The sequence below is a fragment of the Periophthalmus magnuspinnatus genome, chromosome 13 (assembly GCF_009829125.3).
Source record: "Periophthalmus magnuspinnatus isolate fPerMag1 chromosome 13, fPerMag1.2.pri, whole genome shotgun sequence".
Lineage (NCBI taxonomy): Eukaryota > Metazoa > Chordata > Actinopteri > Gobiiformes > Gobiidae > Periophthalmus > Periophthalmus magnuspinnatus.
This window is the reverse complement of record NC_047138.1, coordinates 10,391,623-10,417,386: the sequence shown is the minus strand read 5'-3', so window position 1 is coordinate 10,417,386 and position 25,764 is coordinate 10,391,623. Positions and strand designations below refer to the sequence as shown.

General features: G+C 43.0%; 1 protein-coding gene across 1 annotated transcript; it reads right to left on the bottom strand.

Moving 5' to 3' along the window:
- Positions 1-1,011: 1,011 nt before the first annotated feature.
- cbl (Cbl proto-oncogene, E3 ubiquitin protein ligase) lies at positions 1,012-19,500 on the bottom strand. Its single transcript, XM_033976509.2, has 16 exons — positions 18,705-19,500; positions 16,105-16,352; positions 10,204-10,350; positions 7,764-7,920; positions 7,271-7,392; positions 6,795-6,932; positions 6,612-6,699; positions 6,364-6,495; positions 6,011-6,229; positions 5,642-5,773; positions 5,068-5,478; positions 4,907-4,995; positions 4,632-4,820; positions 4,464-4,552; positions 4,112-4,345; positions 1,012-3,617 (listed from the first exon to the last, which is right to left on the bottom strand). The coding sequence occupies exons 1-16, from the start codon at positions 18,849-18,851 to the stop codon at positions 3,295-3,297; spliced, it is 2,865 nt and encodes a 954-aa protein (XP_033832400.1). The 5' UTR covers positions 18,852-19,500; the 3' UTR covers positions 1,012-3,294.
- Between the last annotated feature and the right edge of the window lie 6,264 nt (positions 19,501-25,764).

Below are 25,764 nucleotides of genomic sequence, written 5' to 3'. Positions count from 1 at the left end.
AAAAATAGTATTTTTTCAGTGTGTAAAAATGACCACTTGATTAAAATATTGTTTTCACCATAAGAATTCACTTTGAAATCACCACTTTGTGATATATATTCATAACCACTGCACTAAATAAGGCTAGCATACACATTCCAAGAACATTCTTACTTACCTTTTCCTTACATGCAGTCAGTACACACAGGGTAGTAATGGCGTGGACACACCGGTCGACGGCAGACATGGCACCTGTGCCGTGTCTTCCTGTCCGAGCCTGCGGGGCAGTCAGCACACCTTGATTTGGTCCTCAAAAAATAATGTGAACCACTTCTCAGGGGTATCAGCATTTGGTGCTTCTGGTGTTGGTCCTGGTGCAAAAGCAGGCATAATATTTCGTGCAGCTGTCCTGGTAGCTGCCAATGTCTGAGGCCGAGAACTCCACTGGAAACCAGAACTACTCTTGTAAGAGCTGTGTTCAAGTCTCACAATATTGGCCTCACCATCATTCTCATGGAAACGTCCTCTCCTCCTGTGACCAGCATCAGGTGTGGCAGGGAACGCACCAGATGTGGAAGGGACCTCATCATGCGTGGCAGGGACCTCATAGTGTGTGGCAGGGACCTCATCATGCGTTGCAGGGGCCTCATCAGGTGTGGCAGATGAAGTAGCCTGAATGTTGTGACCCTTGACATGTGGCAGGATCGCTTGATTTTAAACACTAACACTATCACTGGGTGAAATCCACCCAAAACGTACATTACCCTCTTTCACTATTGCCGGGTGAAAATCACCCGAAAGCAAGCCTGTAGGAAAAAGTGGGCTTTGGGGTAGGGAAACACCCACACCTTCATAGATGTCAAAAACAATGGTGAAGCTACCCAGGGACTCATAACACTCAGAAAAATGCAACATATTGAAAATCATGTAAATACATTTGCTCGGGTGAAAATCACCCGGCGATAGTGCTCTAGGGTTAATATGCATTGCCCCTTCATTAAATATTAAACAAACAACAAACAACTCACAATGTTTTCTTACGATTTTATTAACAGCACTGTGCATACTTCCAAAGTGATATGGGCTTTAAAAACATCAAAAAGTTAATGAATGCCTTTACTGATGCAAAGCAATGCGACTATGTGGAATAAGCACTCCCTCTAGTGGCAGAGAGGTATGTGACCCAGTGCAGGGTCTTGCTACGCACCATAGATGTATTTGAGAAATGACTTTGATTTGAGTCAGCTTCATCCTCGGGTGAAAGGGAGCAGAAATCTTTCACACACCTTCACTTGTCCTCAAACAGACTGAACATGGTCATCACTGACAAGACAGGATTTACAAGCAATACTGCACACCCCCCACCCATCAACACTATCTGATCTGATGAGGGTCTTCAAAAATATGGCACTGCTCGCAGAGAATTTCACAAGAGTAAACAAAACCTTTGGAACAAATTATCTTTACAGGAATGCAAATGAAATAAACAGCTATTTTAACCACTAACTGTACAATTGACCTCCTTTAGAGTGACAGTATCAAAGTACACGGCTGGATTATGTGCGAAATAAGTAAATAATACAAAACATTGGTATAGTATGACGACCACACATGCCCCAGCCATTACCCATCATTCATAAAGTTCTCAAGGCAACTCGGACAGAAAAAAAAAAAGATAGCTTTAAATCATCAGACAAAGCTACTCGTAATAAATTAGGTAAATGTTGTGATTTTCCTCCCAAAAACATTCTTCATATGTTGGGAGAAGTCAGCGTACCTCTATACCTCTTTACTACACTGTTTGTTCATAGTACCTGAAATGAAAGCTGCGATCTTCTCTCCTGCAATGGTAAAATATGTGCAAATAAAATACAGGCTACTTATGTGACTTCATAAGAGGAGCTTTTTGGCTACATGTCCCCTGAATGGGCATGAGTTTTTCTTGGGTTTAAACAGCTGGGGTGAACGCCACTTTGTCTACATAAATATTATTCCTGAGATAGGTTCTTACAGTGGGCCCAAATACTGATTTAAATGTAGACCTGGGGGTGGGCCAGCAAAGCCACAAGCCTACTTTCTCTGAGAAAAAAGGAAAAGCTTGAAATGGTAAAAGAACATTTTCCTAGCTGATGCATTAAATTCTTCACTATTCTTCTGTACACTTTATTTTTTAAGTTAAAATGGTAAAATACTGAAGAACAGCTTGAGATGCAGACTCACGAGCTAGCAACTTTCAAGTATGCTACATCACAGACAAAAAACAAAAAACTAAGAAAAATACTCATGCATGATACTGTCACTTTAAAGAACATGACGATTTAACAGAGTATTCACAAATGTACATTTAAGGCTTAATTGTTTAGCACTAATAATAGCAGCAGTGAAGCACTTCTGAATTATTTTGAAATAACAATATCATATTCAATCATATTACAATAATATATTAAAGTAAATAAATGAACTATTTATTTCATATTAAACCAAGTCTGAGACAAAGTCAAACAGTCACCCTTCACACCTCCAATGGACATGTGTGGTACTGCGGTTCCAAGAATCTCACCGTCAGGGCAGTTCTACACTGACCACACTCCACATTCACAGGAGTCCTTTAAGAAGAGGTCAGGGTTCAAACAGACAACTGCCTAGGGACAGTTGAGACTTAAACTTAGACCACCATCATGCTACTTTTAATATACCATATGACAAAACAATCTAAGAAAACATCGTACCCAAGCGTTGTTTGTCAAAGCCCAAACTGACTTTATAAACCGCTCTGCTGAGAAGAGCCCTATGACCTCCAGAGAGGACCTCTCATGACAGTAACCTGTCAGACAAGTGCCTTCTACAATCGCTTGTACCAACCACGATGATTTTCACTGTATAAGTACAGACAGAATATATTACACACATTTAATATATACTTACTCATATATTAAACTTTCATATAGACAAACATTTTAGTTTTATTTTGTGAGGTGTTGGTTACATTTTCAGCAAGAAGCTTCATGACATAAGAAGGGTTCCTCTTCTGAGAGTTACTGCATTGTGTCCCATCAGTGTTCCACATTCACTCACTTTGTCCAGGTAGGAGAGAGAGACAGGGCCTGTCTGAGCCTGTGACAAAGGCCAAACGGTTTCAAAAAGCGCATGGAGTGCAGGGCACATATCCCAGAGATGCTGCAACAGCCAATGAAAAATCCACAGGGAGAAGATGGCTGTCTGTACCAAGGCCAGTGCTGTGGCTGGACTTACCGACCTACACCCAACGAGCCAAATGAGGCTGAGCTAACAAGGCATGAGAGGCACAGCACAGTGCTATGTGAGGACATGCGCAGTAGAAGGAATGGACACAAACTCGCGCAGGATGTTCTTGGCCATTTCTACATTGTTCTGTGCAATCATCAGTGCTTTCTGGATGTCCTGGTACGAGTATCCCTGACTCATGAGCAGCTCAATCTCACTGCTGATCTGAGGGTTGGCCTCCCCCCCGGTAGCACTGCTGTTGGACGAGCCAGAGACCAGGGGCACGGGGGGCACAGAGGGCAGGGGGGGCACAGGGCTCGGTCGACGTTCAGAGTTGATTCGCCTTGGTAAGGGCTTAGGGGGTCTCTCTGGAGCTTCCACTGGTTCTGTAAAGGCTGAACACAAAAAGGATACATTTGAGTTTTCTTTTATCATTTGTTTCTTCTAAAACCATATCATTATGTGCCAAACTGTTGTGCTACAGAAATATAGAATTGCCTCCATTTGTTCAAAGTAAGACACCTACAACAGCTTTTATACAGTAAAATGGAAGCTGACTAAAGATACATTATGTACAGTGGATTACTTTTTCACTGCTTTACAACAATAATGAAGCACTCAGACCTGCTGACAGGCCAAACAGCTAACTGCACCAACAAACTCTTAATTGGCTCTTATATACGCAAGTGCACAACTTAAAGGGAATACTCAGACACTGGGTAATTATAAGAGGTGGAAAATATTCATCCACAATTTGGAAGGCAAAGAAAGGCAGAACATTTCAAGTTTATCAGTTGACTCAATGTTAAAATGTTCAGTTGAAAAGAAAATCATGCATGCATTACAATGTTAAGAAGTTTCATTTAATAAAAGTAAAGTTAAATCTTACATCCAACACCAGCATCCGAGTCCAGAGACAAGCGACTAAAAGCAGTAACAGAAGAAGAGCAGGAAGATGATGAAGATGATGATGAAGAGCCTCCCAACTCTGACAAGGTGCGACGTGTCGGCGGCAGCGGTACTCTAGGTTTGGGATATTCATAACCATTTTCCTCTTCCCTTTCCTCAGATGAGAGGTCTCTGGGCCCGTTGGTCAACACCAAGGGAGGCAACTCAGAGTAGTCTTCAAAGAGAACAAAAGATTTTATGAGTAAAAATATATGTAGACTGTATTTTAATCCTGATCAACAGGGAAGCAACAGTAAACCAAAAGAACCAAAAAAAATCAACTGCTCAATTACCTGAATCTGTGGCTTGCTGAGACTTGGCCTGAATGTTGTACATAGCCTCATATGTTTGAGGTCCGTCCTCCAAATCTGTCAGCGCAATCCTACAGCAATTGATCAAATATAGTCAAGTGGGCTGTGAGTGGACAACACACAAGTCAATACAGAGGTAGTTGACTGTACCGTGAGTTGAGTGTAGCTGCTTGAGTCTGTGGGACAGGCTGTGGAGGTCGTGGGACAGGTGGACTTTCTGCAGCAGAGGGGGTGGTGATGGGGGGCAGAACGGGCCGAGATGAGGGGATCATGTACTCTGACTCTTCTCCGTTGTCCCGTGTCTCATCAGCGCTTAAAGGCTTGAGCACTGGAGAGGGCCTGAGGACAAATGATCAAAGTATAAACACACACACAAAATCAATATTCTACAAAAGGTACAGCAGGAGTAGAACAGGAATAAGTACCTGCTGGCCAGAGCGTAAATGGCATTGGCTGAAACTGAGGGCTTGACTTTGGGGTTGTCGTAATCTTGACCAACAATTGCAGCTAAATTCTGTATAGAAAGAAATTTCTGTTAAAAAATAGAGCTGTGTGTAATTGGTTTATAGTCTGCTGTGGCTCTCACCAGCTGGTGGTCCAAACAGGGCGAGCTGTTGTTTTTGGGTGAGTCAGAGCGTGTGTCCAGAGAAGAGGGCAGTGCCAGTGGCAGGGAGTGTCTGTTAGAAAGCTCCCGGGCACCTGCTCGTAAGTCTCCCCCAAGACTGGAGCCTGGAGTGGACGAAGAGGAGGGTGGCGCGGAAGAGGTGGGGGCTTTGGGAACCGGCCGCGAGTTCCAGTCTGTCATCGGCCTGTTAGGAGGAGTGGGGGGGAGCTTATCTCGAGGAGCTTCCCCTGGAGTGCAAGGTAAGGGCCGTCTCTGTAAGCGCACATCAGCAGCAGTCCCGCCAGCATGTGGGCGGTCTGGGGGAGGGGGCGGGGGCAGATCTCTGAGGGCTGGAGGCAATGGGAGAGGTTTGTCTTTGTGGAGGGATGCTGCCTAAAGAACGAAATCCACACAATGGAAAGTCAGTTCATATCAGTATAATGATACATGGACCCTCATTTGAAGTGAGGAGTTTGTATGAAAGATACTGTTCATTTGTAAGGATGCATAAACATGTTAACACAGCAATGGATGTGAACATGGCAGTGTGCAGTACCTTGCTGGTCACTCCTGGACTAGAGGCTCCAGGAGAATTGGATGGTCTAGGTGGTAGTAAGTCTAGTCTGGGTGGCACGGGGGGTAGAGATGACTGTGGAGCTACAGACATGGGTGAAGGTGGGCGCTCCACCTGAATGATAAAACATCATATGTAGTTCAAAATGTATGACAGCACCAGATACTCCTGTTTTTCACTGTTTGATATGTGAGACTTTGTTTTAACACAGAACAGTGGGCTTTGACATTTCAGTTTTAGTCAGCTTCAAACTCAAACTGTAAAGAGCTACGGAATGAATCAACGTTTACATATGCAGCAAGCCTCTTTTATTGTTTCTGCCATCAACTAGAGCTGTGAGTTCAAATGCACCTTGCTGCAAGCCAGTTTACTCATCATGAGATGTGGATCTTCAAGTCTGTCGTCATCATCATCATCATAACTGGGAGAGGGAGCGCCTTCTGCCCCATACGTTCCTCTTCCGCACCCCCCGCTGTTGTCTTTGGGGTCGAACGGGTCAACCACAATGGGCTCAGTACCTTTAATCTCACAGCGACAGAATGGACAGCCTGTTCCCTGACCTTCTGATTCCTGCAACACAGATGATCAGGCACAATGATTTCAAATACTGCCAGCAGTTCAGTAGGTAGGTTTTCCATTTTCAAATGTTTTGAAACAGAGTTTGAGCAACCAGCCCACACAAGCCCCAGTGTCCTCCCACGTACCTGCCAGGCAGTGAGACATGATGTGCACATGAGATGACCGCAGGGCTCAATCTTCACATCCTTGTCATTCTCTGCACAGATCTTACACAGCTGAAATGTAGAGCCCATCTCACAGTACAGCTCATACTGCTCCTGAGGGGAAAACATAAGATAACTGTGAGCCTTCTGCAGCCAACACTGGCCTAGATGGTGAGATTAAGGAGTAATTTGGAGTTATTTTTGTTGGAGTTGTTTTTGACTGCTCTTACCTGAGTGACTTTTATGTGATCTTGAGGGGAAGGCTCACACAGTCCTGTCAGGTCAGGGTTTTGTGTGCGCCCATCAGGGAATAAATAGCTGTAAATGCAAATGAACGCACACATGCAGAATATTATCATCATCTTAGGTACACAACAGATGTATGTAAGTTAGCAACAATAAATCACACTTACAATCCTTCACGAAAGCCATCGATGAGGGCTTGGAAAAGGGGTTTGTTATGGGGTATAGTCTGGAGGATGTTTCCATCTGCAGTCACATAACCAATGGCCCACTGCCCCAATCGTGTACAGCTCAGTCGAAAAATGTAACTGCACAGAAACAACACGTAAACTGAACAAATTACACAACTACGGAGTTTTGGATTTTGCATTCTCTTGACATCTTTACTTAAAAAAAACATTACAATTAGACAACTTATTCTAGTCAACTGCTCTTGAACCAGAACAAGCAACATACAGCGGTCCTTAAAAGCATTTCCTTTACTGACAACAAAGCCATAATTGGGTTGTTGCCAATAGCAACACATGACGCATGTTTTAACCATGTGCTTCACATGGCCCAAACTACAGACTTCTATGAGACAGAAAAAGACATTTTGCTAAAAGCATACCCCAATTGTAAAGTTCCATTGTTCCTGTAGTCTCACCTGCCAGGTTTATGAATGAATTTCTGTAAACGTGCTTTGACCTCATCGTAAGTAAGAAAGGCCATGTATCCAGGATGAGTAACTGCCAAGCTGTTCCAGTTCCGCAGCAGCGATGACCAGGGCTTCAGAGAAAAAAAAGAAAAAGTGTGAGTCACTCAATGATCATCACAGCTCATGTAACAGAACACAGGTACCCAACCCATCTAGACATTCAACAATGTCACAGTTAACTTTCTATTTATTCTGCCCTACTCTCTTTTAAAATGGTTCTTCGCCAATTCACATTGAGAGCACCTGCACTGCAAGTACATATTGGCTCATAATTAATAGGACATTATTAACTGCCTTGTGGCAATGCAAATTGGATCAAACACCAGACTCCAACACCAGCTAGAAGGCTTTATATCGACTCACCTCACTAAACACAGTTGTATATGCATATGCTTCTTACACTGCTTTAGGAACAATGAAAACTGCTAAACGGGTCCCCTACCTGGAACAGCCTGGTGAAGATATCAAACTCAAACACTGAAATGTAGTCATTACAGGTGAGGTCAATGGTGGACTTGAGAGCCATGGCTTCCAACCCCGAGCTGATGGGATGAAACTCGTGCAGAGATTGACGAAACACCTTCCAAGGCACAATGGTCCTGTACAAACAACAGACAAGACAAGAAGCACTTAAAATGAGAACTAAAATATCTATTCTGCCACTTCCACAGCTACAGGAAAAAACCCCCCCAAAAAACACAAAGTCTGAAATATTAATAAGCAGATTTACAAGACAGTTAAGATTAGATTTATGGTACACTACTGTGCCTATAGAGACATTTCTCCTCTGCATTTGACCCATCATTCAATGCCACTGGGGCAACCTGTCAGGAGCGAAGGGCGTCACAGTGCAGCACCTGGGGACTCACCTCCAGATTTTGAGCTAGGCTTGGTCAGGACTAAAAATGTTAACTGTAGGATGGTTAACTTTACCAGCATGTAAAAACCACATAGTGATCTCGTTCTCCTCATCTAAATCACACTTTAAAAAAAAAGAAATAAGCCATATAGAAAAATGACCTTTGCGTCCTTCCCCAAAATGTTTAATCTCAAGATTTTGATTAAGACACTATTTGTAACGTATATCACTGAACACTACAAACAGCAGGCAATAAGAAAATGTAAGTACCGTAAATTTCGGACTATAAGCCGCGACTTTTTCCCTACGTTTTGAACCCTGCGGCCTATACAGCAGTGCGGCTTATTTATAGAATTTTACTGGATAACGGCCACCGGGGGGCGCTCTCTAGCTGTAAACATAAAAGTGAGACAGACGTGGGGAAAGATTCTGCTCTAAAGAATTCACAAATTTTGATTTTGAATGATCATTTTGCGCATCATGAAATGGATATGATGCAGTTTTTAAGATAAAGAAGGAAATAGAGCAGGGGTCGGCCTTTAACACGCAAAGAGCCATTTGGACCCACTTTCCACGTAAAATAAAACACTGGCAGCCACAAATACTTTTTGACATCTAAAATGAAGATAACACTGTGTATAATAATAATAATGTAACGGAATAATGTAGGTTTTATTTTCACGGACAAGCCTTCTACACGTGGCAGATAAATATGGCAAAAACAACTTAAGTGCATAAAAAAATACAACTCACCAAACCGCTGCATCAGTGTGAGCCCTGCGCTGATTATGTCTACTCTGCTCCACAGTTTCTTTCAAAAAAAAAAAACGAACTCCAAAGGCGTATCGTTTAATCCCAGGTGCTTATTCTCCATGTGCCTAAGCAGTTTTGAAGGTTTCATTGCCTCATTTGCTTTTCCCGCATATTATGCAGAGCGGACTGTGCGTGAGCGTCACCTGTAGCGACAAACCCAGATTTTAAGTAGGTATTGTCTGTTAAATTTATCTTTCTTTTTCTTGGAGGTCGTAGTCTCCTCTTCTGGCTCCTCAGTTGTCCTTTTCCCCTTTGTTAAAAGCTCTCCAAAGACTTTTGTTTTGGCTCATTGTCACTCGCTTGTGGCTCTACTTTTGGGCAACATGTCTGATGTCTTGCTACTACATCAAATAGATTTCTGTGGCGATTTCTAGCAGGATTTTCATGATACATCTACGGACGAGCTTATTAGTGTGTCATTAGGGATGGGCGAAAGTTGCTCCTGACCCCTATGTGCACAGCGTCTGAAAATCAGGGCTCTTTACGCAGGACTGTGAGCTGTGTCAGTGTCTGTGTCTGTGAGACGTGAGCGGTGTTTGTTTTGAACATTGTTCCGCGAGTGTGACGCTTATTTTGAGCAAGAAAAATAAGAAAATACAATTTTATTTTAAGATCATAATAATCTTCCAATTTAAACTACAACAAAAAAGAGCTAACACAAATAAAATACACTTTGCAGAGCCGCAGTATAAGGCTGAAAGAGGCGCATGTGGCTCCGGAGCCGCGGGTTGCCGACCCCTGAAATAGAGCCACTGCACGTAAGCTCGGCATCAATGAATCCAACTTGGTCAATGTAAAAAGACGACAAACGTTTTCAGAGAAAATAAAAGCAGATTTTCCGTGTTGGTGCAGCTTTATTTTCTAAACCTGCAGGTGTGTTCATCCCGTGTTGATGCCAATTTTCAGGTACAGTTTTTAAAAAAGCGTGTCGGTGTACCGTCTTTCTGTGTAAATATCTCATGTTACAATATGAAAACCTGCGGCTTATATATGTACAAAATTGATTTTCTTTTCAAATTTAGCTGGTGTGGCTTATATTGAGGTGCGCTCTATAGTCCGAAATTTACGGTATGTTAGTCCCTGCTTAAAGTTAATATAATAACACCTCTACTAATAAAAAAAAATAAAAAATTATCTCATTCTCCTGCCAGACACTTGGAAACGATCCCTGTGGGTGCCCACTGCAGAAGTCTGGAGCAACAGTACTCACTTGTCCCCAAAGGCACGCCTCCAAAACTCTGCAGCATCGGCCTTGGTGATGCGGAAGTTATCTCCCTGAAACAGGCCATTGGGGAAGATGGCCTTCAGCTCAGCCAGCATATGACTGAAGATCAGGGACAGCTTCGTCAGGTTACGCCTGTGGAGGGAGACAGCAAGACCATTTATATATGCATATATACATGTCCTGTGAGAGAATATGTCCAACTGGTGTAAATATGTACACAGTATCATGATATGTGGTTGCTAAAATATGTATTGTGCTTGATGGGTTATAGGTGACAGCGGAGTGGAAAGTTGAAGTGACACAGGGTGTCATGCTGGTGCCTTTTCATAACACAAAAATAGTAATGGCTCTGGCAAGGCTGTGAAGATTGTAAAACATATGAACAGACACAAATGGAAGAGGAAGTTGTTCAATGTGACTGTAATCCTGCCGCCCATCTCTGCAGCATCAGAAGTGAAGTGCTGAGAAAGCCATGATTTATGAGGCAGCACACAGGGAGATTGTGCGGTGCTCTGGGCCCGAGTGAATTGACATGCACGAGAGGGGCTGCTAAGAAAGCGTGGCTCCACTGCAGCTGTCCTGCACGACACTAGCAGCCCTATGAGAGCACTGAAGAGGGGACAGTGACTGAGGAAGAATGAATACCATTAGTGTATGCTGCCAGAATGCCAAAACAAGTGTTTGGTAGAGTGACGATTCATTCAGGAAACAAATACGCACAAAATTTGTTTTAACATTTTAACAATGTAAGTATACATAATAAGTATGTTTATAATCTTTTGAATTCCTCTGCTTACTTAAAATTGAAATGCTACTACCGAGAGCCAAATACAGAGGCTGGATGACTTCGAAGCTAGGATAACCCATGTCAGTGATGCAATATTGAAATCTCCCCAGGCATTTCCTCAAAGGGTTCACACAGGTGTATTCCTATGACATCTCAAAAAACCCATGTTCGTGACACTGCATTTTAAACTTTTTTTAAGCAGGTTTCATCTCAGCAGGGCGTCCATCCTCTACAGTGGCTTTGCTTCCTGGCCCTTCTGGCCTCTTCAGTCTTAAAGCGACAGGCACACTTTGTACAGATTGAGCATTTCCAAAGCACTTTCATCCCATAATGACACGAAGAGATACCTATTTCAAAGTATGTGCAGATTGAATCCGTCACAAGTCAAAAGCTCTCCCACTTATCCACTACAGTCTTCTCTCTGAACTTGTAACACTGATGCTGGGCACATTTCAACTGAGTTCATAGAGACACTCACCAACTAAGAACATAATTGATCTATACCACAGTAGCTGCTGGGACTTTTTAAACAAAGAAGCAAAAATAAGGTCTATACACAACAGGACCACCATGTGGGTAATCATTTTGACTACTAACTAAAGAATTGGTGACCCCATGATCAGGTCAGGAAGTGGTAATAATCTACACATAAATACAAAATAATTAAACAGTAAATAATTTACATGATCAATGCCAGCTGTTTCTAAGAAATGGTCTACACACTATTCCACAACACCATTTGTGGTAACTAAGCCAATTTCTGTGTTCTGTTTAACATCACACATGGCTGGAGCAGGACATAACCTTTGACCTGATGGTAGTGAGACCATTAGCGAATGATTCAGGACATGTTTTAGAAGTTGAACAAGTTTCAGATGTGGCATCAACATCGAGGTGTTGGTTGCAATTATTAGAAAGGCAGACAAAGGACAACTAGATTAAAGTTGTGCTTTTTTTTTTTGTTCAGCCTCCCCCTCATGTTATAGACTGACCTCTGACCCTGCAGCTGGCTGCTCCCTTCCTGTTTCCTGCTGGCTATGATAAGGTAGCACAGCTAACCAGTCAACTTCGCACTGCGTCAATACAACGTAGCAGCAGTGCTCACCCTTACACCAAGAGTGTGTCTGAACTGGCACTAGGCAGCACAAGAAAAGCATCACACAGCTGTATTATCTTAAGTTAGGACTAAAATGGGAAATGCTGATCAAACATGTACAGGCTTCATTTTTATAAGAAACTTAGACCCACTTCCTTATTTTTCCAAAAGGTCATTGGTACCGTCCTCGGTGCTTGTACTGACAGAGAAATACAAACATCAGTTGAATGCTGGGATACCTTTTGGACGTACAGTTTAAAAGAAGAAATGTAGTGCTCATGTTCACACTACCGGAACTGTTACAAATAGTGAGACAAAGACTGAAAACAAATTATCACACCATTATATAGACTATTACACAATATCGGCTCTGGTCCAGATCAGGAAACAGCCGAGAGGCTCACAATACTGGTCTAAATGTGACTGTGTAATAAAGAGATGTGAGCCTCTATCAGATGTGAGGTTTTTAGTCACATGTTTTTCATAATTACAACATCAGATTAGTAAAGATATGCAGCAAAAACTTCAGCTAATCTCTTTTTATACAGCTGACGGGCTTTATCATTGGTGCCTGTTATCCTGATGGAAAAACAGCAAGTGCCTGCTGGACCCCACAGGGCAGAGCCGCTAACGGCTTGCATCATGCTAATCACCATAACCCAATAGTGTGAGTGTGACTACATGAGGTGCTGGCGGAGGCTGCAGGGACATAAATAACCATGATGATGCGCTGCTATTTGTGTGAGGAGCAAAGCAGCACAGAGAGCTTCAACAGAAGAGAGAGGAGGCAAAGTAACTGCAGCTCAACAACTTGAAGCCTCTGAAGTGTTAGCTGAGCTTTTCATTTCCAACACTGGCAGACGCTTAGCTGCTAGGCTCACCATGAAAGCGTCTCTCCTCTGCTCCATCACAGTTACCCCGCACCCGGCACTGGCATCATTTATAAACACTGAGAACCAATTCATGATGTGCCTTCATGAATAAACTATTATTTTAAAAATACAAATATTATCCTTTCTGTCAAGTCATTAATCGTTCCTTAATTCAAGAACCACACAGCTGCAGAAAATGTATAGCCATTATGTGGATCAAAGGCCAAATCTTTCTTATGGATGGAAACGTATGGACCAATGGTGTGTTAATATAATATTATAAATAGTTAAAGAAACATGGTTATTTTGGTGCCATGTAGTCTCATAGCTGAAATGCAACTGACATAATAAGAAGAGGAACTGCCAAAGACAAGCCTCTATGGTACATGTAAAAAGGAAGTCGAATGTAACTAGGTATAAACATGTGGGTGCAAATGACATTTGCAAAGAATAAAACTATATTATGACATGTCTCAATTGCTAAGATTATATTACACTATAATCATATTCCCCAGTTTTATACCTATTCTTGTTAATCTCTTAAGCTCAGAAAGTACATCCGCTGTAGAGGAGGAAGTTGTACAACTATTGTAGTAACACCAGTACAGCACGTCTGGAATGCATTTTTCTATTGTGTGATTTATAGCCAAAAGGTATTCAGGTTTTACATACAACATTAACCATTTTGTGCCAAATGTGCTTCAAATGACCCCTCTTCACTGTTAAAAGTTACTGTGTAAATGTAAAGTGGTTTGGATTGACTTAACTTTGAACTTAATAACACTGTGTGGGGGGAGCACTCCTACAGGTGTGACGTTTTTTTTACATTTGTAGTATTTTGATGTTTTAGCAAATGGGTTATAGTCAGAAAAAGTCTACTTTAGTTGTGAGGTACAAAGTTAAAAAAAAAATGTTTCATAGAACTCCAAAACAAGTCTCCCTCAATGTATTTTCAGACTGTCATTTGAGGTTTATCCCTGAGGATAACTGCAAAGAAAAGCAACTATTTAAACCAATCCAAAAATATTCAAAAATAAAAATGTGGCAGCCTTGATGAAGACTGGATACTAGGACAGGACACACACATGGACTTGTTATTTACATTATTTGTGGCATTTGACCTCCTTGATTGCTAAAAATAACCTATCCATGAACTCAGTCCTGTGAGAAGTAAAATAAATGAGCTCAGTCATTATTGTCCGGAAGCTCTTAATCGCAGTGTGGATACCAGAACTTTTAATACTCAAGTAATACTAGTTATCATCTGACCGCCTAAATATAAGCAACAGTGGCTTTGAGCAAGTAGCTTCTGGGTTGGCTTCTCAGACAAGACTGGGCCTGTCCAGAGTTTGCATGTTCTCCCTGCATAGATTTCCTCCTTTACCTGCTACTGGGGTCGTATGTGTAGTCACATAGGGCAACCCTCTGAGTGATCTATGGCATTTAATGTAATCAATTTAATATTGTGACATCCCTAGTTGAGAGTAGAGTGCACTTTACATTATGGTGGAGCCACTCATACCTGTTTTAACACAAGTGACCAGTGTCTGTCTGATCAGAAATGAACCTTTTTCACTTGGATAGCAGGTAATAGTAAGATGCAATTGTGATACAACAACAATACAACAAAGACGTAGTTTTATTTGAAGCACTGAACTTGAATGACAGCAACCCTGCTCATGGTTGAGGCATGCTGATTAGACATCATTTTATCCTCACTCTTGACTTCTGGTTGGAGCCATGTGCTGAGCTCAGCTACACTCTAACCACACACAAGGCTGTTTATTGGAGCAACGGCATTGGTCGGCGGCGCAGTACTCTCAAGTGGGCTGATCCCCATTGGTTAGTGTCACTGCTGCTGCCTTCTCCACACTGACAATAGTGTTCTTTGTGCACAACTCTTAGCTCGCTGTGTGTGCAAGCATTTCCTCTGCCTCCAGCAGGAATTTCTCTCTGAACAGCTTCTTGGTGCAATAAAGTTATGATGAAATTAAATTTCAGAGAGTGGCCAAAATGCTCCACACAGTGCGTTATCAGTAAGCACACAGGGGTGGTTACATGGTGGCTTCCTCTTCTGTTTTGTCTTAGTAAGGCAGCCACAATTCAATTACAGCTCAAATAAAAATGCACAGAGGAACTAAGAAGTAAGATGAGGATGTGTACAGTGATGACTTATGCAGCAATTTATGCCACATATCTTATTGCATACGACGTACTGTACATACTTAAAACTACAAAATGCTTCATAATCAGATCACAATTTTAAAGCAAACAAAAAAACATAACAACTTAACGTCCTTTTTAATCATGGCTTTTGCTTCGTCTATTAAACCACCATCATTTATAACCACTAAAAACAACTATCATTGTACAACATTGTACATACTCAACAAGTTTGCTCCAGTACCAGAAGTAGTGGCCTGAAGAGATGTCAAACAAGTCAAGATAAAGTGAGAGACTGAAAGCTTTAACAGAACAACATCAAAGACACTGTCATTCATCTTCGCTCTGGCTGAGCTTGTCATTTAGAACCACTATATTCACACTGAAGATGTACTACTTGTGCATAACTTTAGATCAGAACTTGTACTAGCTGTAGTAGATGTCTACATGAGCAAATGTGCTGTCAAATATAACTGAGTGAGAATAAAGCAAGTGTTAAAGCACAGTGTTTAGGAGTCAAGAAGGTGTGCCAAAGCAAAGCAACACGTAGGCAGCTATAAGAGTGGCATCCTGACCACAGCTGTGCAAATGAGAATACCACAAAACTTCGCACTTAGACCTGCCACAATAATTTCTATACTGACTCATTGTTTGGTATGATAGATAAGATAGACAAGATATTAATATTCATCCTGTGTACATTTGAGGACAAACGTATCTTTTTTGGTTTAAGTAACTTCTACTTCATTATAGATACTAACTACTTAACTGTTTTATTCTGACAATTATTTGCTGCAGCATATTTTTTTTATATTGTGCATTTCGAATGGGGTTTACTGGGATTGTGCTACATTAACATTATTGTTTGAGTGACATTACATAGTCTCAATATTATCATTTATAATGATATTTTCGCACTTGTTATTGTTATAGGAGATGATAAGCAATTCTGATCAGTATGCTCTTACCTGGGCTGAGAGTTCTCCTCATACATGCGCTCCTTGCCCTCCTTGAACAGGCTGATGGTCTGTTTGGTCTTCTTGGTGAGGTTCTCCATGAAAACACGGAAATACTCATTGTCCCCCAAAGTCTCCATTTTGCCCTCATAGCGTGACAAGATGGTACGCAGGTGCTGATAGGTGTCTGGGAGCAGGTCTAAGATATAGGGAGGGCTGTTCTTCAGAGCCAGCTTGGGGTTTTGGCAAAGACGTACCACCTGCACAAAGAGAGGATGTGAGTGGAGATAAGGCAGGTGTACAAAAGTCAGTGCTGCATTGAAGAAAAAGGGTTTGCAAGAGAAACCTAGGTCATGAAACTGAACTTTCATGGCTACTTAAAATTAAAAACAATTTCACTAGTCACGCAGTTGGTCCTCAAAAAAAGGTAAAATTATGCAATATATATAGTTAATACACAATCAAGTACCTAATTAGACAATAAGGCAATGTGTGCTGCCATATTTCTAAACCTCTATATGTGTTAAAGATGTTTCTATGATTACCATTTCATCTGCAAAACTGTGGCACGAATTTCCCCAGATTAAAAATGACAATAATTTCTTAAGAGTTTGTTACGTAGTCGCTGGTGAATTGCTTCATCAACTTCTCATTGGCTCGTTGTTTCCTGAGTGTCCTTTGTTTATGATTCTGATAATGTTGAACTGTATAGTTAGGGAATCTTCTGGTTTACTATTGCAAACATGCTGGATGACAGCCTAGAACATGCAGTCATTACAATTTTGTGGACATTTTTAAACAAAAACATTCACCCTCCAGTCACAATGAGACAGATGTTGATCAAACTCATCAGAATGTTAAAAAATATTATATAAGATAGTCAATGTTCAAAATCAAATTAATTAAGTTTGATAACTTGAAATTTACAGAAGAAAAAGGCCACTACTTCCGTGATATTAGAGCCATTTACATCTTGATTCTCAGGTATGTCTAACAGCTGTGTAAACGTTTTTTATTTGTGTAAGTTGTAGAATCTTTAGCCATTTTTCTTAGAGACACGGTTATCTCTGTTCATATGATTCAATTTCATGATGCAGTTAACATTTTTATTATTACATTTTTGTTGTTGAATAATACAAGACAATCTACAGCAATAGCAATAGAAATTAATATAGCAGCCCAGAACAAAAACTATAATATAGGTTAAAAACAGTTGCTTTGACAACATACCATCAGCTAGGTAAAGAAAATTAATTTCAATAATCAAAAACAAAGCAATTCAATCTGTCGGCAAAGTGCAGTCACTTTTATTGTCCAAGTCATTATTTAACAATTCTCCATGAAGCCTGGTGATTATTTGACAGAAACTGTCAATCTTCATACAGTACAGGTGTCACATTCATTTAGAGTAAGCCATTTACTATTACTTGCATTACTCAATCTACAGGCTGTGGAGCACAGTGAAACTCCATCTACAGTTTAACTGGACAAAACAGGACATTAATGGGTTTATTTGGTCTGACAGTCTGCCACAGATGCTAATAGACTATATCCAGTCTGCGCAATGAAACCAATCTACCAGAATGTGAGCTCTTATTACAGTCTTTTTGTTTTTCTCTTAACTTCAGTGCAGTAAACCATGGCCTCGAAAGAGGAAGAGGACACAAAAGGGTCTCTTGTCTTCCTTATTCAGTCCAACAAGGGTGAATCTCACAGGAAACTCAGGGTCAAACTGCTTTAGATATTTTCCGTGAAGTAAAGCTGTGAAACCTCCCTTGCAAAAAATGTATAATTGGGCTAGATAAATGAAGTGTTCATTTATTACTCTTTACTTTTACTCTCAGTCATGTAGGTGTTTTTGTGGCTGAAACAAAAAAGTTAAAAAAAAACTGTTTTAAAAATAATGTCTTCTCTGGTATTTTTGTCAAATTATAATTGTCACTGAGAAACTATGTTAAAGCTACATATGGTCTATGGTTTACATTTACGTTTTACAAAGACAAGTGTTAAAACAATAAATCTTTAGAACAACAACAAATTATGGATCTACCTACAAAACTTTGGATATATTGTAAGAGGGGCATGCTCAAAAGCATGTTAAAGGTGCGCTATAATTTTTTCAGGGTCTGCCACCTGCTTGTCTCCATGGAGATGTTACTGCTTCAGCTGAAATGTTACACTATATGGCATAAATCTTCTCTATTTCCATGGAAACAAAGCACATGATGCCAACAGGCTGATACAGGTCAGATCTGTGAAGAGCTGAGCCCACTCACAGTTAGAATGCATGTTATTCATGCTATATGTGCTTAATAATGCAAGATAAATGTGTTTAATGCCATACTGTGGAACAGCTCAAACAAAGCAATCCCCATGAAGAAAAGCAGGTGACTGACCCTCCACCAGAAAAGTTACACAGTGCACCAAGTTTAGCTCGCAAGGTCCTGGTTAGCAAATTAGCTCAAGTTAGCATTCATATCGCTAGCTTCGCCAAACCTGAAGATTAGCTGCTTATCGCTAGTTAGCTGCCGTTAGCACGATGTATACAGTGCCGTGTACGACAGCTAGCAACATCAACATCTGAAATGCTATAGATAGTCATCTATACGAACCTTGTCCATCAGTTTCCAGCATTTTTCCACTGTCTTTTTGTCCACGGCTCCCGGCTGGTGATGGGAGTGGAGATGGTGGTGGTGTGGCTGGAAGGCATCTTTCATCATACCGATGATCCCTCCGCCTTTCTTCAGGTTCCCTGCCATGATCACGTCCAGGGCGACCCGAGGCGAGGCAGAGCGGGGTCAGAGCCGCTTTAGCTGGACCCCCCGGTCAGGACAGCGCCCGAGAGCCAGGGTCCAGCGGGGGGTACAGGGAGGGACGGATGACTATCCACAAAAGGCTCCCATGCTTAACAGTGACATGTGTTCGCTAGATAGCCGTCCCAGATGAAGCTAAAACAGGACCCTGTAAAGCCAGTGCTGGTAGTGCTAGCCGGGCTGCTGCCTGCACCACGGAGGCTAATTAGCACAGCCCCAAAGCGTTTGTTTGCCGTCTCCAGCTCACCAACGCCGCTGACCGCCTGCAGTCTGGACCGGAGAGAGCCCTCTGCTCTTGTCAAGCCCCGATGTCGTTCCCCTTTTTGTCAGCAGCTCGTTTCTGTGTGCTGTGCCTTGACGGGAAGTTCAGGCTGTGACAGTCAGTGCTCTACAGGCTGCAGAGGCTGACGACGCAACAGTCGCTTATCGAAAAGAGGAAGTTGCACTCAGAGTGCGAATAAGCGCGAAAATAATACAGAAACAGGTGGGAATAAATAGAAGCAGGTATTAAAGATTAGCTATCATTTTTCTGTTTCCCCTGTGACGTGTATGTGTGGCCCTTGTCTTTCCTGTCCGTCCTCTTCCGCTCGCCCCCTCCCCTCCTGAGTGCGCGTGCACAGGCGAGTGTGGCCGGGTACGCGCGTCTTCCTACACAGTAACTGAAGGGACGCAGCTGAATGCAGCCTATGCAGCCTGGATTCTTGCAGCGCGGGCTGTGGTCACCCCGAACAACAAAGGACGCTTTGGACTTTGTGTTTTTTGCAGGTCTTGGAGAAAGGCTAGATCATCTTGACTCTAATTAAAATGCTGAAAGTATTTATGGGTTTCAGCCTCCTGCTAAATACAACATTTTGAAGACTTTTCCCATTGAAAATTGAAAAGATATGATTTTTTGTTTTAATAGACTATAGTAAAGTCAAGGGCCTTTTAGATTTTTCTCATGGAAATATCATGTAGGCCTAAACCAATGGGGAACTCATATGTACACTTGAAACCAGAAGTTTACATACACTATTTAAAAAAAGATACATACACATTTTTTTCTCACTGTCTGCCATGAAATCTGACTAAACTTTTCCTGTTGTAGGTCAGTTAGGATTTTTTAGCCAATTTTTCATGACTTTCAGAAATGTACATACAGTGGGATTACTATGCCTTTAAATAATTCAGGAAAACCCAGATGATGATGCCATGTCTTTGGAAGCTTCTGATGGTTTATTGACAACATTTGAGTTAATTAGAGACACACCTGTGGATGTATTTGTAACACCTGAAACACACTACTTCTTTGTGTAACATTATGGGAAAGCCAAAAGAAATCAGTCGAAATATCAGGAAGAGAATTGTGGACTTGCACAAGTCTGGTTCATTCTTGGGTGCAATTTCCAGATGCCTGAAGGTGCCATGTTTATCTGCTCAAACAATTATACGCAAGTATAAACACCATGAGAATATCCAGCCATCACATCGCTCAGGAAGGAGACGGATTCTGTGTCCCAGAGATGAACATGCTTTGGTCCAAAACGTGCATATCGATCCAAGAACAAAGCAAAAGACCTTGTGAAGATGCTGCTGAAGCTGGTAAGATTGTGTCATTATCCACAGTGAAACAAGTACTGCACCAACATGGGCTGAAAGACCACTCTGCAGGAAGAAGCCATTACAGAAGAAACATTTTTAAAAAATCCAGATAAGCATGAGCATTGTTGCGTTTGGAGGAAAAAGGGGAAATTTGCGAGCCACCATCTCAAGTGTGAAATACTGGGAGGTGATAGCATCATGTTGTGGGGTTGTTTTGCTGCAGGAGGGACTGATGCACTTCACAAAATAGATGGCATCAGGAGGAAAGAACTTTATCTGGAAATTTTGAAGCAACATCTCAAGATATCAGCCAGGAAGTTAAAGCTTTGGCACAAATGGGTCTTCCAAATGGACAATGACCCGAAGCATACTGCCAAATTGGTTACAAAGTGGCTTAAGGATGACAAAGTCAATGTTTTGGAGTGGCCATCACATAGCCCAGATCCCAATCCTATTGAAAATCAATGGGCAGACCTGAAAAGGCATATGCGAGCAAGGTGGACTACAAACTTGGTTCAGTTACACCAGGTCTGTCAGGAGGAATGGGTCAAAATTCTATTGTGAGAAACTTGTAGAAGGATATCCAAAACATTTGACCCAAATCATACAGTTTAAAGGTAATGATACATAACACTGAACTCCTCCACTTGAGGCAGAGACTCACCACCCACCCGGAGAGGGAAAACCACCTTTTTCCAGTCGAGAACCATGGCCTCGGATTTGGAGGAGCTGATTCTCATCCCAGCCGCTTCACACTCGGCTGCAAACCGCCCCAGTGCCTGCTGCAGGTCCTGGCTCAAAGAAGCCATCAGGACAACATCATCTGCAGACAGCAGAGATGAAATCCTGTGGTTCCCAAACCAGACCCCCTCCGGCCCCTGGCTGCGCCTAGAAATTCTGTCCATAAATATGAACAGAACCGGTGACAAAGAGCAGCCCTGGCGGAGTCCAACATGCACCGGGAACAGGTCTGACTTACTGCCGGCAATGCGAACACAGCTCCTGCTCCGGTCATACAGGGACCGGACAGCCCTTAGCAAAGAGCCCCGGACCCCATACTCCCAGAGCACCCCCCAAAGGACACCATGAGGGACACGTTCGAATGCCTTCTCCAGATCCACAAAACACTTGTGGACTGGTTGGGCATACTCCCATGAACCCTCAAGGACCCGATGGAGAGTACAGAGCTGGTCCAGTGTTCCGCGACCAGGACGAAAACCACACTGCTCCTCCTGAATCCGAGGTTCGACTATCGGTCGGATTCTCCTCTCCAGTACCCTGGAATAGACCTTACCGGGAAGGCTGAGGAGTGTGATTCCCCTGTAATTGGAACACACCCTCCAGTACCCCTTCTTATACAGAGGGACCACCACCCCGGTCTGCCATTCCACAGGTACTGTCCCCGACCGCCACGCGATGTTGCAGAGACGTGTCAGCCAAGACAGCCCCACAACATCCAGAGACTTGAGGTACTCAGGACGGATCTCGTCCACCCCCGGAGCCTTGCCACCGAGGAGCTTGCCAACCACCTCAGTGACTTCAGCCAGGGTGATGGACGAGTCCGCCTCCGGGTCCCCAGTTTCTGCTTCCTCCTCAGAAGACGTGACAGTGGGATTTAGGAGATCCTCAAAGTATTCCTTCCACCGCCCAACAACATCCGCAGTCGAGGTCAGCAGCTCTCCACCCGCACTGTAAACAGTGTTGGTGAAGCACTGCTTCCCCCTCCTGAGGCGTCGGACGGTTTGCCAGAATTTCTTTGAGGCCGTCCGATAGTCTTCCTCCATGGCCTCCCCGAACTCCTCCCAACCCCGAATTTTGCCTCTGTGACTGCACGAGCCGCAGCACGCTTGGCCCACCGGTACTCATCAGCTGCCTCAGGAGTCCCTCGAGCCAACAAGGCTCGATAGGACTCCTTCTTCAGCTTGACGGCATCCCTTACTTCCGGTATCCACCACCGAGTTCGGGGATTGCCGCCGCGAGAAGCACCGCAGATCTTACGACCACAACTACAAGCAGCCGCATCGACAGTAGAGGTGGAGAACATGGCCCACCCAGAGTCCATGTCCCCAGCCTCCTCCGGGATCAAGGAGAAGCTCTCCCGGAGGTGGGAGTTGAAGACCCCTCTGACAGAGGGCTCTGCCAGACGTTCCCAGCAGACCCTCACGATGCACTTGAGCCTGCCAGGTCTGTCCAGCTTCCTCCTCCGCCAGCGGATCCAACTCACCACCAGGTGGTGATCAGTTGACAGCCCCTCTCTTCACCCGAGTGTCCAAGACACGCGGTCGAAGGTCAGATGACACGACCACAAAGTCGATCATCGACCTCCGACCTAGAATGTCCTGGTGCCACGTGCACCAATGGACACCCTTGTGCTCGAATATTGTGTTTGTTATGGACAAACTGTGACTAGCACAGAAGTCCAATAACAAAACACCACTCGAGTTCAGATCAGGGAGGCCGTTCTTCCCAATCACGCCCCTCCAAGTGTCACTGTCATTACCCACATGGGCATTGAAGTCCCCCAGGAGAACAACGGAGTCCCCAGTTGGTGCACTGTCTAGTACCCCTCCCAGGGACTCCAAGAAGGCCGGGTACTCCGCACTGCTGTTTGGCCCGTAGGCCGACACAACAGTGAGAGACCTGTCCCCGACCCGGAGGCGCAGGGACGCGACACCTCTCATTCACCGGGGTGAACTCCAACACGTGGTGGCTGAGCTGTGGGGCAATGAGCAAGCCCACACCAGCTCGCTGCCGCTCCCCGCGGGCAACGCCAGAGAAATGGAGAGTCCAACCCCTCTCAAGAAGTTGGGTTCCAGAGCCCAAGCTGTGCGTGGAGGTGAGGCCGACTATATCTAGCCGGTAACGCTCAACCTCCCGCACAAGCTCAGGCTCCTTCCCCCCCAGCGAGGTGACATTCCATGTCCCCAGAGCTAGTCTCCATGTCCGGAGATCTGGTCGTCGAGGTCCCCGCCTTCGACTGCCACCCAGATCTCTCTGCACCCGCCCCTCATGGCTCCTCTCGCAGGTGGTGGGTCCACGGGAGGACGGCCCCACGTCGTTTCTTCGGGCTGGGCCCGGCCACCAGGTGCTCGCTGCCGAGCACCCACCCCAGGCCTGGCTCCAGGGTGGGGCCCCGGTAACGCCAGTCCGGGCGACGTAAATGGCCTTGTTGTTTTTTCCTTCATGATGGGCTTCTGAACCGCTCTTAGTCAGACCCGTCTCCCAGGACCTGTTTGCCATGGGTGACCCTACCAGGGGCATGAAGCCCCCGACAACATGGCTCCCAGGATCATTCGGGTGCTCAAACCCCTCCACCATGTTAAGGTGGTGGTTCGGGGAGGGGAAGGAGGTGAAGGAGCTGAGCCCCCGGCCCCGGATAAGCGGAAGAAAATGAATGGATGGATGGATACATAACACTAATGAAATGTATATAAACTGACTTTGAATTATTCTGGCTTTGAGCAAATTGAAAAAATTTTGGTAATCCTAATTGACCTAAAACAGGAAAGGTTTAGTCTGATTTCATGTCAGACAGTGAGGAAAAAAAAAAAAGCATACGTGTCTTTTTATAAAGTGTATGTAAACGTCTGGTTTCAACTGCATATATGTGTATGACATCACATTCTACAATCTGAAAACCACTAATACACCAAATGTGAGTCACTATTTAGTTAGTTACTCAAAATGCATAAAATATTTCATAGTTTGTACTGAATCTCCACATTTCATGGACATATAATTTATACACAGGGTAGTATGATTTCCTCAATAACCTATTTGAATGTATGTACCTACAGGACATTCTGGTCCATTCCATAGACGTACAGTATGGTATGGACCAGAATGTTCATTACTGCGGCAGTGATACAGTCAGTATCATGATACAGTACAGATACTGAGGACACTTAAAAAGACAGTTAACTTAGCAAAGGCAGTATTAACTGAGCATTTACTAAATCTGAATGTCTGCTGCTTCACACCAACTCTGAAATGTGAGGCCTGGCCTTAATGTGTCATTATATCAGCCATTCTCAGGGAGCCAAATGGAATCTAATTATGCCTCTCCCCATTAACCCCTAATTGATATTCATGATTTCAAAAAGAGCGGCGCCATGTTTCTTAAAAGATGGTAACACACTTCAGATTTTTTCTTTCAGACAACTTGACTTGCAGCTTTCTGTTGCTTGGTGTGGATGGACAACAAGGAACAATGTTTCCAGCAACCACTTAGATTTTAGCTCTGAGTTTGAGAGTACAATACAAATCTCTGAGCAGCTACCCAGGGTTTATACATTCATAATTGTCATTTGGTCAAGATCATTTTAGAGTTTAATACACTTATTTAAAATTGAGCCATTTTCATGCAGTAATAGTTAACAGTAATTTTCAATATAAATGATAGACCCACTCAAAGATCTAAATGCAAATGTAAATTCATTTGGCAAAATAATATGTGCAGTGTGGTGTTTTTGCCACTAGATGTAGCAATTTACTATTTATGTACTTTTCCCTTTATGGAAGAATATCTTATGAAAGAGATCACTGCACTGTTCTCCTCATTCTTGGATTGTATTTGATTTATTATATGCTACTATTATATAGTAATTTTGTTTGAACTAGTACAGCCCATCCAAAAAGGGTAGTTAATGATGCAGGAAATAAAAGATTTATCCTCCCCATTCTAAATACAACCTCGTGTTCCATGGGGGTGCCAGATAAGCAGATTTCACTTGGAGGGCTGTCATTTGTGGCTCTTTTGCATGGCCCAGAACATTTTTTAGATTCTCATTAGTGAGGTAATGAATCATTTACTCGAGGATTTAGATAATTCTGCACTCTAACGACCAATTAACACAAGAACTCAAGAGGCTGCTATCTGTAGACCAGCGCTTTCTCCCCAAAGCCCCAGGATTTAATGCCCCCAGAGAGAACCAGTGCTTTTGTTTGTCTAGTCTGTTATGGAGTGGATCGTACCCACTGCTACTGCAAAACAAATTAGTCAACAATTATGGAGTTCCAGTTCCTGTTAGGTCCCTACCTAATTTGAGCATCTAGATATGGTTAAAACTTCTTCCATATTTTGTTGTGACATTTTCCAAGAAAACATGAGGGTTTGTTGTTCAATAGCATTTTGCCTGGGTGTTTTTGGTTTCAACTCTTGTTTCTTTGTAGCTAGATCATGACTTGAGTCTACACACTATTTGAATGCTTAAAGATTTTTCTACTAATCACTTTCTTCTCATTGACATTTTCTATAATGCATATAAACCATGTCTAT

Coding starts and splice junctions, on each gene's coding strand:
- cbl (XM_033976509.2), bottom strand. CDS start 18,851: ATGGCAGGGAACCTGAAGAAAGGCGGAGGGATCATCGGTATGATGAAA. Junction 7,921..10,203: donor AGGCGTGCCTTTGGGGACAA/GTGAGTACTGTT, acceptor TTGTTTGTACAG/GACCATTGTGCCTTGGAAGG. Junction 4,821..4,906: donor ATTTACGCTCTGGCCAGCAG/GTACTTATTCCT, acceptor ATTTGTCCTCAG/GCCCTCTCCAGTGCTCAAGC.